Source organism: Grammomys surdaster, unplaced genomic scaffold, assembly GCF_004785775.1.
Source record: "Grammomys surdaster isolate TR1022 unplaced genomic scaffold, NIH_TR_1.0 133, whole genome shotgun sequence".
Taxonomy (NCBI): Eukaryota; Metazoa; Chordata; class Mammalia; order Rodentia; family Muridae; genus Grammomys; species Grammomys surdaster.
Window position 1 is genome coordinate 4723688 of NW_021604591.1, and position 15385 is coordinate 4739072.

Sequence of the window (15385 nt, forward strand, 5' to 3'; positions counted from 1 at the left end):
GAGAGGGAGAGGGAGAGGGAGAGGGAGAGGGAAGCTACTCAAGAGTTTGGTAGCTAGGATTGACCTGAAGAAATGACAGACAGGCGCACACACAGAGGGAGAAAGGCTTGGAACAAGTGCACCATGCTATCTGATGGATATGTACCAACAGAAGCCTAGAAACACAGCACGTTGACTCTATGTAACATCATTTATCATACACAGCATGAATAGAAGAAGAAGGAAGACTACACAGTCTGTGGGGATGGTCTCTGTAGGGGTCTGGGAGGAGGAGGCGGAAGTTGGTAGTTTCTATATACACTGTCAACATCTGTTCTGGAGCAGGAAAGAGCCTCCCCCTTCCTCTGAACCTGACTGGGGAAGCTTTGCTATTCCTATGGGTTTAAGGCATTGGGGTCTTAATATGGTCATGTTTGTGTCAACAACATAAATAACTTAAAGATTTGTATTATTGTTTACCTAACCTTCTATGAAAGCCTTGGGAATTCTGCATATTAGACTCTCTCCCAGGACTTAGAACAAATAGAAGTTCACTCCAAATCCCAGTTTTAATCTATGTCTCTGACTCCGTGTAAGTGGTTTGGGTGAGGGTAGGCAGGGCACAGTAACTGGTGACATCAAGAATATCGTTTGAGAAATGTTATGCCAAGGAGTACTGGGCTATGCAGTGAATTATTTCTAGAATAAGGACATGATTTTGAATTCTGAATGCTGTGTTTGTGGCAAATCACTGGTTGCCAAGGATACCTCTATGTGGAAATTTCAGGAAATATAATGAGCAGATGGATTCTTGGTTGGAGGGAGGAAAAGTCATCTGAACTTAAGAGCAGGAGAAGGTAAAAGCTCTGACTGTAGAGCAAGTCACATAGTTTATATGGCTAACCTACAAGCACCCACTTACAATTTTAAGTACCTTTCTGCTTCTGTTTGTCTGCCAATGTAGATGCTATTAAGTTTCAGCTAGATATCTGGGAGGAAGCCTTGGAAGAAGACAAGAGGCGTGCTAATGCAATTGTGACTCCCAAATGCTTTGGCCATCTACCTGCCCTTGGCTTTCAGCCACACTTTTTAAAAAATGTATTTGTTCTTAAATTATGTATATGCATGCGAGTGGGGAGAGGAGGGTCTGGGCATCTGGTGTTGGATCTCCTGGGGTTAAGTTGCCTGAGATGGGTGCTGGGAACTGAATTCAGGAGCTCTGCAAGAACAGCCAGTGCTCTTAACTGCTGAGCCATCCCTCCAGCCCTGACAGATGCACTCTTCTGTGTTTCTGAGTTCTCACATGATCTCTTTCTTGTGGCAGTGGTTTGAATGAGAACTGCCCCTCCCCCCAAGTCTTGGGAGGTATTAAAAGGTGTGACCTTGTTGGAGGAGGTGTGTCACTGAGGGTGGGTTTTGAAGTTTCAAAAGCCCATGTCGTTCTTGATTAGCTTCCTATGCCTCCAATCTGTGGATAAGACAGGAACTGTCAGCTGCTTCTCCAGTGCCACGTCTGCCTGCCTGTGGCCATGCTCCCCGTCAAGATAGTCATGGATTCCATGCTCTGAAACTGTAAGCAAACACCCAGTTAAGTGCTTTCTTCATAAATTGCCTCGTTCATGGTGTCTCTTCACAGTAATAGAGCAGTAACTAAGACATTTGTATACTTTCTATCCCATCCCTACCCCACTCCACAGTCTCTAATAGGGTCTAGGGTAACCCACATTTTATCCTTAAACACGTCATGTAGCAAAAAAAAAAAAAGGCTTTGAACTTGTGATCTTCCTTCCTCCCCAACTGCCTGATTTATGTGCTGCTGCAGGGGATTGAAGTCATAGCTACCAACTGAACTACATACCACCACTTTGGGTACCTTTTCCAAGTGCTTTCTAAGCTACCATTCTGTGGCGACACTCTGAGCTTCCTTGTGCACTTTCCCTCAGCCCCTTACCCAACTTGTCTGTAGGCACTCATGGTGCTTCGTAAAAGGAGAGGTAAAATTTCCAATTCATCACCAACCCTAGAAGCATAGCTCTGGTGAAAGTATTAATTTCATATTGTTGCTATAACAAATTACCATACCATAAGGGCTTAAAGCAAATTGTTATTTATAGTTCTTAGAGATCAAGGTCTTCAGTGAGTCTTAGAGACTAAAAAAAGGGATATTCCTGGTTCCACTATCTCTGGAGACACTAAAGAAGGATTCCTTTCCCCACAGTTTCTTTTACAGCTGCCTGCAATCCTAGACTCAGGACTACGTCATTCCAACCTTTGCTTATATGGTTACATCTGTCCTTCTCTGACTCTGGTCCTCTTCCTACTCCTCCTTTTCTTTCTTTCTTTCCTTCTTTTTCTTTCTTTCTTTCTCTCTCTCTTTCTTTCTTTCTTTCTTTCTTTTTTTTTGCTTTTGTTTTGTTTTGAGACAGGGTTTCTCTGTGTAGCCCAGGCTGTCCTGGAACTCTGTAGACCAGGCTGGGCTTGAACTCAAGAGATTCACCTGCCCCTCCTGAGTGCTGGGATTAAAGGCATGCTCCACCACTACCTGGCTGATCCTGATTCTTCTTATAAATATTCTTGGGATTTTACTGAAGCTACTCAGGTAACCCAGGATCATTTCCCCATTTCAAATTCCTGAACTTCATACATCGCCAAAGGTTCCTATTCCCAGGAATACCACTGTATACAAATTGAAGAAAAGATAACGAGCAGATGAGTTCTTGATTGGCTAGAGGGAATTTTGTCTTAACAGAAGAGTCAGGAGATCAAGAGTCTGACTGGAAAGGAAACCACATAACTTAAACAGCCAACAGATTCCAAAGATTCTTCTGTGAAAATGTGGATGGACATTTCTCAGCCCACTGCGGTTGTGTGCAGGGAGGTACAGAGTTCTCTTTTAGTCGTATTTGCTATGCATGTCACTGGGCCATTACTCTACAATGGATATTAATTATTTTTTCAGAAATTTAAAAATGCATTGTGTGTGTGTGTGTGTGTGTGTGCACATGCATGCGCATAGCGGGGGAGAGCACACTTGCCACAGTGTGCATGTGGAGATCAAAGGACAACTTTGTAGGGTCAGTTCTCTCCTTCTATCTTTACATGGATTTGGAGAGTTAACCTCCTGTCATCAAGCTTGTGTTGTGAGCACCTTTACTGCTGAGCCATCTCCCAGGCCCCAGACCTTTCCTCTATGTGCCTATAGAACGTACCAACAAAATCTAGGTCCCTATACAACCATCTGAAATGTAACTATTTAAACATGTGAACACCCTTCTGAGCTTGTAAGCCACTCAAACAGACAACAATTGCTAAATTCTGCCCCGTGAGATTCTGTAAAATACTACTTTAAAGGAGCATGCGGCTCAGCTTAGTGTCTTTGCCATCCTGTCTCTCACTTGTGGACGCCCTGTTTTACTTGCTGGCTCACATTCAAGCAGAATTATCAAGAAGGTGGGAACAGCCTCCTGGGGCCTCCATCTGTCGATTGCTGGATAGTAAGTAACAACTTACTCCATCTAAGTGAAGGGAGCATCATGAGGAGCAAATGTTTGTGCTCATGAATCTCTTTCCTACCAAAGGTCCTACACTCATTTTTGTTGTTGTTGTTCCATAATAAACACCACAACCAAAAAGGAAGAAATAGTTTATTGCCACTCATGGTTCCAGAGGGATGAGTCCATCACGGTAGGAAGGTGAGGCAGCAAGCATGGCAACAAGAGCAGGGAGCTGAGAGATAAAGAAGCAGAGGGAGTAAACAGGAAGTGCTGTAAGGTTTTAAACTCTCAAAACACACCCCCAGGGATGTACTTCCTCCAGCAAGGCCATACCTCCTAAACCTCCCCAAACAGCACCAGCAACTGAGGATCAAGTGTTCAAATGCTGGAGCTTATAGGGGACATTTTTCTCTCAAACTACTACAGTTCCTGATCCACAAATTTCACCCTTCCCATTCTAGAAGTTCACTAGGGAATAACCTTAATGGAGTGCACCCATTTCAAGTGGCTCTTGCCCTCTGTGGATCCTGAGCTCCATAGGTTATTTTGTTTGTTTTGATCAAAGAGATCAGCTCTTGCCAGGCAGTGGTGGCGCACGCCTTTAATCCCAGCACTTGGGAGGCAGAGGCAGGCGGATTTCTGAGTTCGAGGCCAGCCTGGACTACAGAGTGAGTTCCAGGACAGCCAAGACAGCCAGGACAGCCAGAGAAACCCTGTCTTGAAAAACAAATAAGCAAACAAACAAACAAACAAACAAAAGAGAGAGAGAGAGAGATCAGCTCTTGTTCATTTTGATATTGTATTTTCCCTAACTCTTTGAGAATTTTAAACAATGTATGTCATCATATCTACCTCCAACCTATCAAGATCTACCCCACCCCTAAATGTGTGTCTTCTTTTTTAAACACAATAAACAGTGGAGTCCAATGTGTGCTGCCCAAATACTCAGGGTTGTAGAGCCAGTGGCCAACCAACCAGGGTGGTGACCACCATTTTTCTTCTTTAAAAACATGTCTGGTTTGAGGTAATAACAAGGTGTACTGCAGCAGACATTATTCATAAAGACTGGCAATAAGCACACAGTTTAAGACAATAAAGAAGTCACCTAGTCTTTTTTTTTTTTTTACCTATAGAGGGGGTTATGATTGTGAGTCTGAACTGACTGCCTAATATCACAACCTCCAAAGCAGAGAAATCTTTCTTCTTAGACCCCCAGAGTCTCCTATTGGTTTGTCTAATGAGAGCTAGAAATGAAGTCTGTGTTTCATTTTTCTGCTCTGTCAGGGGCCCAAGTGTCTGTCTATCACTTAATACAATACAAGAAACCAAAGAGGAAATGGGTGAATGGGGGAAAAAAAAACAGATTTCAGCCCCATGGATTCCTCTAGGGAACAAATGATGTTTGTTTCTAGTTAAAAATTTAGCGAACATTGTCTGGGGGTCAAATGTCTCAGACTAGACAGGCAAGGCAGATGGTCTGGAACCCGGGAGCATCAGGGTCGATAGGACAATTAGACAGACCCACGAGTCAACTGCCAGACAGAAACTTTTTAAAGTTTCCCTTTATGTGGTCAATGTTAAAGGACTTTAAATATTGCTCACTAGCATACACACACACACACACACACAACATTGTAGTTGAAGGTTGGCTTCTCCCTTCTTATTCTAAACCCTATCCAAGGCACACAGAGCATCAGAGAAGAAGGTGGGAAGAAGGAAAGAGGCCAGGGATAAGAAGAGTGCTGTGAAGTGCTGTCTCTGGGCACAATAGGACAACTGTACTCTTGAGCTCACAGCAGGTGTGGTTATCTGAACAAGATCAAACCAGTCAAAACTTCAGCACGGATGGGTCCTGAAGCCACACCTTTAGCTGAGGAACTGTCGGTTGACAGCAACTGTGGAAGGGAGAGTCAGTTTCCTTTGGGCTGTGGCTGTTGGTAGGCTGCCTGTGCCCCAGAGTGCCTCACACCCATTAGCATATGGTCAGCACTAATTAGACTTAATGGATGATTAACTAAACTCTGAAGAATTTTTAGACACTCTCCAGATACAACTGAAATTAGAGGATTCTTCTAGCTGACAGCCCCACTACATGAACACCTCAGTTAATGTGGAGGAAGACAGGGACATCAGAACTTGAACAACGTAAGGCATTTCTAGCAGTGAAGGAAAGGATACAGATGGATAAAACAGATATCTATGACCTCAGGAAACAATCCCTGTCACAGGCAGGGCTGGGAATCTATGGAACCACACACCACAGAAGACGGTAGCTCAGGCACTCCGAGACCTTTGGTAGTAGTTCAAAAATAGTTAGTTAGGTTTGGTGGTGTGCACCTGTGTTTCCAGACACTTGGGAGTGTGAAGCCAAGCTGAGCAGCACATAGAGATTGTGTCTATACACAGATAGACAGACAGACAGACAGACACACACACACACACGCACACACAATCAGTATTGAAGGAGGTCTTACTATAAGATGAGTCCAACATGAACATTGAGACTACAGAGATGAGTACTGTGAATGAAAATTACGGAAAAGGACTTGTCTGAAAAAGCAGACTGATTAAAACCTCAGTAACTGTGGAGAGTTTGGAATGTTGTGGAACCAGAGCCTAATTACAATGTATCTTGGGCAATCTTTAGCCTGTAAACAGCTATTCCTTGTCTCATCTCTGTGTCAACTAACATCTTGATCCTAGCAAGTATGACCTAACTACAGATAAAAACAAAAGTTGGAATGTGTTAACTTGACCCTAATTTTCCATCTACCAAAATGCTAAGTCATCAGATAGCACCTGAAACCTTCGCCTGGGATTTCTTGGCTGTGCTGTAACTGCCACTTAATGTTCCCACCAATGTATTTAAATTGTCTTTGTCTGAGAGTTTCCACTGCTGTGACGAAACACTGTAACCATAAACAGCATGAGGAGGGGAGGGTTTGTTTCAGCTTTCAGTTCCATTCACTACTTATCACTAAGGGAAGTCAGGGTCGAAACTCAAGCAAGGTAGGAACCTGGGGGTTAGAACTGATGCATGGACCACGGTGGGATGCTGCCTACTGGCTTTCTCCTCATGGCTTCCTTAGCCTGCTTTCTTATAGAAACCAGGATAGGGGTAGCTACACCCACAGTGAACTGGTCCTTCCCATCAAGCATCAACCCAAAAAATGTACCACAAGCTTATCTGGTGGGGGTGTTCTCTCAGTTGAGGTTCCTTTTTGCCCAGATGACTCTAGTTTGTGTCAGGGTGACATGACATAAAAACTAGGAAGCACAGCCTTGATTTATGACTTTCTTTTTTTCCCACTACTCTAAAACTTGATGAAACTACTTCCACATTGGAGCCACCAAAGTTTGTGTTTCCAGGCCGTAGTTACTCAAATTTGGTTCTAGAATAAACAATTTTATCCTCTTTGCATTGAGAGCTGTGCTTTTGCATCAACAGTACAATATGGTTCACTGTCAGGAGCTCAGAGTACGGAGTATTAAGACAAGATCATAAGAATCACACATAGCCAGAATGTGTGATTTCATGGGGAAACAATGAGAACACTTGACTTTATCTGGAGGAAGGAAGGAAGGAAAGTATGTTCATACAAGAGTTTAAATAGAAAAGCAGTTTATACTTCCAAACTTACATTTGTCCATATTCAAATTTACAATTAGTAATAGTGTAATGTTATGATGTATATTTACAAGAGGACCTGGAAAGACCTTGCATCCCAGAAAGGCGCACAGGCTTGATATGAACACTTTAAATATCAGACTTAATGTTTAGAGCCAGGAAATGATATATTCTGATCTAGAAAGGCTGAAGTTGGTGGGCTAATGGAAAGACGAAGCCCTTGCTTTTTTTCAGTACTGTTCATTTTCCAATTTGTGTGATCACAGCAGAGACTGAGAAGATGCAGAGACACATAAGAAACACGGTTAATTTTGCTCTGCCCAAGGCAGACTAAACAAAACAAGTGGGGATGTTCAGAACTGTCACTCTGATGAGCGCATACTGGGTGAAGCATACATTATTACAGCACAACTGAGATCAAACCCCATACATATGCAAATAAATGATAGAATGCAGAGTGAGAGCAACCTTGTAATAAATACTTAAATAAATCAGAAAATATCCCTCAAAGAGAGAAGACTGTCAAAACACATTGACTTTGAGTTTAATGTGAGTTCTTGTAAAAAACAAAAAGATAAAAATCTCTTATGACCATCAGGTAACTTCAACAGAAGCACAACAGCTTAAAATTCTAAATAGCCATTGACATAAGAACCTAGAAGGAACAAGAAGGCCTCATTGTAAAATGGAAGGCCTGGATGCCCATTGGAGAGTCACTGCTTCTGATCCACACTGAAAGCTGTCTGTGTGACATGATAGGAGTGAATCAGGTGCCACTCAGAAAGAGCTGAGCAAGTGTATATGTTAAAACTGGCAATTTTGTTCCATCTAGGGTTGAAATGTAATACATAGCTTTCCTACATTCAAGTAGGGTCTTCTCCACTCAGGCCACTGACCCACCTGCCAATCCTCTCTAAAAGACCTTCTCAGACATACCCTGCAATGTACTTCACCAATGGCTCAGGTTTTCTATCTAGACAAGTTGATGACCAACATTTACCACAATGCCTGTGGTAAAGAAGGTTTTTATAATTAGTTGCATGAGAGGCTCAAGGAAGGAGAAGAGCCTTTAATGGTCTCTGACTTTGGTTAACCTTATCAGTTGCTAAAGTATGAGTAGGGCATTCTCCTGGGGAAGGGGAGTGTGATGTGGAGATTCTTTTGGTTACTCAAAGGGAATTGAAAGTCCAAGAGTTAGGAGACATCCCCAGAACTACCTCCCCAGTCTCTAGTGAGGGCCTTCTCAGTGCAGAAAGGTTAAGTACTCACAAGAGAGAAACATCAGGCCCACCTCATAGACTTTTATCAGGAATTCACTGCTTCAGTAAGATATTCATCCATCCATAAGGAGAGGAGCCTCGTGAGCTAATTTCTCATATGGGTACCACTGTCTCAGCATTGTTTCCAAGGCAATTACATTTCAATTTGACTTTAGAAAGAACACCGAGCCATAGAATAGGGCTGATTATACAGTTGTCTGTTGTGTAGTAAAATCCCTCAGAACTTAATGACGGAAAAACACTACTTGTAAGCTCAGGAATCCCCTGGAATCTCCCTGGTGGCACATTATACAACGAGGCCCCATCATTCTTGCCTGCCATTCAGTGAGGCACCACTTTCCTGTGTCCTACATTGGAACAATGTACATCTAGAAGTGACCAAAGCACAGTCCACCAGTGGCAATGACTCAGGTTTCGATGTGACACGAGTTTGCCAGTAGTCACTTGTGCTGGCCAACTCAGGAAGAGGCTCCTAAGGGAAGTGGGTGCAAGCTGTCTTACATCTAGAGAGATTTCCTTAGGGACTTGAGACACCCTACATTTCCCAGGCTTTGGTCAGCTGGTATTTCTCAGCAGAGAAACCACATACCCAATACAGCCCTTCTATTCCCCTCCTCTCCTCCCCTCCCCTCCCCCCCCACACACTCTCACACCCTGCACATACACATTCCCTATGTGCTGTGTTGGAGTTTAGCATTTAAGACAAGCGTGGTACAGTTGCATCTGCAGCAGAAACAAACAAGCGAATCAAAAAAACAAAAACAAAGAAATACCACCACCACCACCACCAATGACAAAAACGAGATGAAACAGAGGTAGGAAAATGCAAGCTCTTGGTGGTGTCTGATTCTCTGAACCTAGCCATCCCTGAAGCTAGATCTGTCTCTGCCCTTTGAGTTTTATAAATCAATTAACTTCTCTTTTAAGTTGGATATCTCTCTACTACAAACACAAGTATCGTGTACAGAAACTAGAACCAGAAATTGTGTTATAAATCTAAACCTAAAACATGAAACTGGACAGGTTAAAAAAAATAGAATTCTTGTTATAGGAAAGGGAGGTCACTAGTTAAACTATTGCTCGGTAGCTTGTGTTCCTTAGATGGTGTCCCCACCACCTCAAGAATGGAAACATGATGGACTTGGTGGAAAGATATTAAGATCCAGTGACCACTGAGATAGTTATGTGCCCTAGAGCCCTGTCAGGCACAGTCACTAGTACAGCCTTTGTCTCTCGAGGGTTGTAACCTCTCTCTATGATCAGCTCAGGCTACCTCCTGGAGATGAGGGTAGATACTGTCTGATCCAATTCTTCTCAAAGATGGAGACTAAGACCAAAGACATCAATCTACAGCCCAGGAAACAGGATGATTCCTGTGACTGGCCCCAAGCAACCCAAAGAGCAGGGATGGATATCCTGACGTAGATATGTAATTTACTACAATCTTTGGCACTATTAACCAAGAGGAGGCTAATCTAGATAGTACAATCAGACCAGCCACAGAGGGTTTCAAACAAATTGTATTGCTCCTTGGCAACTGGAGATTATGAGTGTACAATTAGTTCTTAGCCCCTGTGACTGAGAATGAATTTCCAAAAATGCTATACACTCCACGGCAGAGTTCCCTGCCCATCTCTTACACACGGTCATGAGGCAATGGGCAGAGGAGAAGCCCCTCCGAGTAAGAAGGCTCTGGGTTGTGCAATTGGATTCAGGAAGGGTCCTAGTCCATGGCAAGAGAGGGGAATCCCTGACAACTCTCATTTCCTGTTTATGCTTTAGAGCAGGTGGCTCTCAACCATCCTAATGATATAAACCTTTAACAGTTCTTCATGTTGTGAGCCCCAACCTAAAATTATTTCATTGCTACTTCATAACTGTATTTTTGCTACTGTCATGAACTGTTGCCCTGGAGGATTCGGTGTCATCCTGTCACCCAGGTTCAAATAAGGCAGTCTTCCTCCCACCTTTCCTTAGGGCGTGTCTGCTTTCCTACAAACTTCTCACCACAGAGGGGAAGGGCTGAGGGTGGGATCACTATCTGATCTCTTGCCTTAGGCAAGTTTTCAGTTCCTCTAACACACAACCCTTATCTCCAGGGACCCTTTCTAATCCTTGGTCCTTCTGGGATCCTGCAGAGGCCACACTTGCCCATAACTAAGGGAGACCATAGAGGCTTATGTGTGACCACACAGACATGAAGCAAAAGGAGATTTTCATGGAATGTTTATTTTAGATACCATTCTAATTTTGGCTTTAATTCTCACCTCTGGTTTCCATTCTTTTCTTGGATATCCAAACTATTTTTTCAACAAAATATTATTTAAATATCATGAATCTCTGAAGTCATGAGACTTTTCTCTCCAAAAGGGAAGGACACACAGTTTCTATTTTTATGCAGCATTTTCAAATACACATGTCAATATATATTTTATAAACTACTAAAAAATAAAACCCTTTATCCAACTCTGAGGTTATCAATGTACCCTAAGTCTCCAATACCTCTCATAATAGAGTAAGTTCTATTCATCTTCATGAATGAGGTGAGAACTACACTAAAAAATAGGATTTTAATCCCTGAGGTGTCAGTTAAAATGCAGAGGTTGCCAAGATTTTTTTTTCTGTTTTAAAAATTAACGTTAAATAATTAGCACGGATCATGTTATCTCAATCAAAAAATACTTCCTCTACACGGAGTCCTTTAGAAAATTACATTTTCTGGGTTATGGTCACCCTGATGCCCCAGCTCTCCAGCTATGAGAATTAATTTTCTTCCTTTTGTAAAGGAATGGCTCAGGATAAGTTTGCCCAAACTTCTGAGCTCTTCGGAAGGATGTTCAGCTCGTCACATCTGTCATGTGGTTGGAGAGGAAATCCTCAGCACCTTTCCAAGACCTGGAAGCGTTGGTCTGGTGTGCCCAGGTGGATGTCAAGACCTGAAAAGCCAGAAGCCCCTGCCTGGGTTGTCTATTACTCCAGAGGCAAGAATCTAAAGCAAACCTCCATGCTCTTGGGAAAGCAGGCTGGCGCCATGCACTCTCCAGCTACTTTAACAGAGCTGGCTGCAGAACCCACCCTCTTTTCCTGGCGTATGCAGAGAGGTTCTGGGGTCCACACTGAGCCCTAGTAGTAGCGATTCAGGCTCCTGGTGCCCGGCACCTCAGGCTGCCCATTCATCCAGATCTCCCTGATGATTCGTTCGCGCTCCTCCAACCGCTGTGCGCGCTCCAGCTCCTCTGCAGAGGTGAACACGTTCTTGTTCAAAGTCCTCTCGAAGCGGCGGTGTCTGCGCATCGAGAGGTCCGAAGCTGTGTCCTCGCTACCATCCTCGCTGTCACTGCTGTCGCTGCTGCTTTCGTGGTCCTGCAAGCACCTCCTCCGGGGACCCCGCTGGCAGTCCGTGTGGCAGGAGATCCTCATCACCAAGGCGGCCAAGGTCAGGAACAGGCCGATGCACACGCCAGAGACAAAGTACAGAGCGGCTCGCTCAGGGTTTTCTGCAGGGAGAGGAAGAGGGAGAAAGCGTTGGATAGGAGCCATGTCTCCATGAAGGATCAGGGACACAGACCCATACTCTCACCAGGACTCAAACTTAAATGGCAACCAAGACCAGCCTTCCCAGGAACAAATTTCATAACGTTTCTAAATAACATTATTAGGCCAGGTATGGTGGGTTTTGCCTATAAATAATCCCAGCATTTGAGAGACTGAGACAGGGGGATTGGTGGGACATCCAGGCCAGAGTGAGACTGTCTTAATAAGAGACAAAAGAGAGTGGCAAATGGCTCAGTGAATAAAGATTCCTGCCTCCAAGACGGAGGACCTGAATTCTATTGCAGAAAGACACATGGCCCAGAGAAAGTGGATGGACTCCCTCCAATTGTCCCCTGACCTCTGCATACATGCTGTGGTACAGTGTACCAAAAATCACACACATACAAATAAGTAAATGTGATAAAAATGAAAAAGAAGGGAAAGAGAGGCTGACTGACTGACTGACTGACTGACTGACTGACTGACTGAATGAATGAATGAATGAATGAATTGGTATTAACAACTGGCCAACAACGAATCTGTTAGGGGCAAGAGTATATGAGATTATCACTCTTGTTCAACTTTATTATTTTAACTGTTTCTCATAGTTTTACATGTTATTGATTTCTACAAAATACAACAAAAGTAATAGATGATTCTAAGATGATGTTACATAAAGCTTCAGTACTCATCTGTCAGATATTCTCCCCACCCCCACTCCTCACTAAGATGAAGTCAGCTGCTGTGGGTAAGCTGTTCAGATAGAGGTCCAAGTATCACAGGGCCAACAATGGCCTCCAGCTAACAGCCTTCAAAGGACAGAGGTTGCCAACAACCACTCGGGTGAACTTGGAAGAATGTCAGGATGTCAGGATGGAGCTTGAGGTGAGGTAAAGCAAGCTTGGCTTTCCAGCAGCTTCTGAACTAAACTAAACAACTAAACTAAACTAAACTAAACTAAACTAAACTAAACTAAACTAAACCGCTACAGAGTTTAGCCCTGAATTAAAGAGCTCAGTTAAGCCACACATGGTTTTCTGAACCACAGAAACAGTTTGCGAGCAATTTTTTTAGGACTTATCCATATTTACATTTATATTTATGTGTGTTGGGGGTAATGTGTACACGAGTGCAGGTACCCTAGGAGGCCAGAGGCCATTGAGTCCCCTAGACCTGTAGCTACAGGTGGACATGAATACCTGCTATGGGTGCTGAGAACTGAACTCACTCCACCAAAGCAGGACCTGCTCTTAATTACTAAGCCATCTCTCTACCCATCTATGTTGTTTGGGGACCTTAAATTTGGATAATTAGTATACAGCCATAGGTAACATACATACAATCCATAGGACTTCTCAAAGCATTGAGGAATGACCTCCTTAAGTTCACTGAAAGAGGAGACAGGCCTGAGGTGCTTGGCTAGAGAAGGATATAGTTGTTCTGTTGATGAGGTGTGTGCTCGGTAGGCCCTTCGTGACCCTGGTGGTATGCACTCAACCAAATGAAAATTGTTGGGAAAACAGAACAGCTGTCCCTTTTATGAGGGCACGCCTGGCCAAGGTCATAGGTATTGGTCGAACAGAGATGACTTACATACACATCAGTAAACCGATTTTCTATAGTTTATAACCACTTGGGACATGAACCAATATGTTATTTTGGGGCACCAAATAATAGAAATGGGATCACAGATGACATGGAATAGCTCTGTAAATGTAAAGCTCAGTATAGTGGCACAGACCTGTAATTTCAGCACTCTGAGAGTAGAGGCAGGAGGATCAGGAGTTTAAGTTCATCATCCCCGGCTACGGAGTTCAAGACCAGCTTGAGCTACATGAGACCCTGTCTGGGGGGGGGGTGTATTTCTTCGTGAGATATTCAGATCTGTGTGTTTATGGGGATAACATGTGCTCTGTAGAGAACAGACCCATAAAAGTTCATTTAGTTGTTTAGCCTTTAAACTGTTTCTCATAATTTTACATGTTATTGATTTAAAGATGGGGCTGGCCAGCTGTCTCAGCAGGTAATGGTGATTGCTGAGCAATCCTGGAACACTGAGTTTGATCCTTAGAACCCACATAAAGGTAAGAAAACAGACAACAGCACCCTGGAACATGGTGCTCTCTCTTTTGCTCTGCTTTATGGATTCTGTAAGGTGAACAGCCATGTTCTCCCACAGCTTCCCACTAGCGTCAACCAAAAGAAATCCTCCAGCCTTTAAATTGTTTTTTGTATTGGTCGTAACAATGAAAAACTGTATCATCAGGTATGAGAAAAACATAATTTCTGAGGTAAGAGTAGATGGTTGTGGTGAGCTAGCCATGTGGAGATCAGAAAGTGTTCCAGAGGGTGCCAGGTGGGCAAGATGTGCAGCTGTGTGGGAGACCACGAGATGCCGACCTTACAGAGAGGGGCTAAGCTACCTGTCTCTAGATTTTGCAAATCCTTATTTCTACTTCTGTGACAAACAAAACAAAACAAATGGCCAGAGGTATTTGGCTTACATGCCCCAATCACAGTGCATCACTGAAGGAAGTCCTGGTGAGAACTCAATAGGGCAGGAACCTAAAGGCAGGAGCAGAAGCCAAGGCCATGGAGGAGTGCTACTTTTTGGCTTGCGCACATGCCCCTGCCTCCAGAGTGCTCAGCTTTCTTATCCAACCCAAGACCACCTGCCCAGAGGAGGCACCAGCCTCAGGAGGCTAGTTCCCACAATCAATCAAGAAAACGCTACACAGACTTGCCTACAGGTCAATCTGACGGAGGCAATTCCTCCATCAGATATGTCTAGGATTGTGTCAAGTTGACAAAACCAGCAAGTGCATCTATGATTAGTTCATTTTCACCTAATAACAATTTGTTATCTAGTGTCAGCTCGAGACAACCCTGACTCCGAGACTCACTGATAGTGAGCCTGAGCAAAAGCAGAAAACCATTAAGCTCTCTGATACATGGGATGTGACTTGGGACATAAGAATCTGCCAAGACATTAAATCCTATGACTCGTCTTTCCATTGTGTAGCAGGAGGAAGGCACTTCCCCCAATTAGTCACTTCAGCCTGGGTCTTTCTCAGCCTGATGGAACCTCAAGTCCTACTGCAAATGATAAAATACAGAAAGAGAGACGGCTCAGTGGGTAGAGTGTCTGCTGCTGTACACGAGCATAAAGATCTCAGATCTCAGTTTGTGTCCACCATCTGTAACAGCTGAGATGTGGGCACATGACTGTAACCCCAGATCTGGAGAGGCATTGACGGATGGGTCCCAGGGACTCACTTGCCAGACAGCTGAGCCAAATCAGGGCGTTCAACAAGAGACCCTGTCTCAAAAAAGAAGGGAAAGATACTGATAGAGGAAGACTTCAGCCTCTGGCCTTCATATGTACAACATACACATACACACACACACACACAGAGAGAGAGAGAGAGAGAGAGAGAGAGAGAGAGAGAGAGAGAGAGAGAGAGAGAGAG

At 43.7% G+C, this 15385-nt stretch overlaps 1 protein-coding gene across 1 annotated transcript in view; it reads right to left on the reverse strand.

The window, feature by feature from the left end:
• Positions 1-10590: 10590 nt before the first annotated feature.
• Positions 10591-15385, reverse strand: part of Eva1a (eva-1 homolog A, regulator of programmed cell death) — a 52405-nt gene continuing 47610 nt past the window's right edge. The window contains exon 3 of the mRNA XM_028762421.1: positions 10591-11878. Within this exon, the coding sequence (XP_028618254.1) occupies positions 11505-11878 (374 nt within the window). The 3' untranslated portion in view covers positions 10591-11504. The remainder of the gene's footprint in view (positions 11879-15385) is intronic.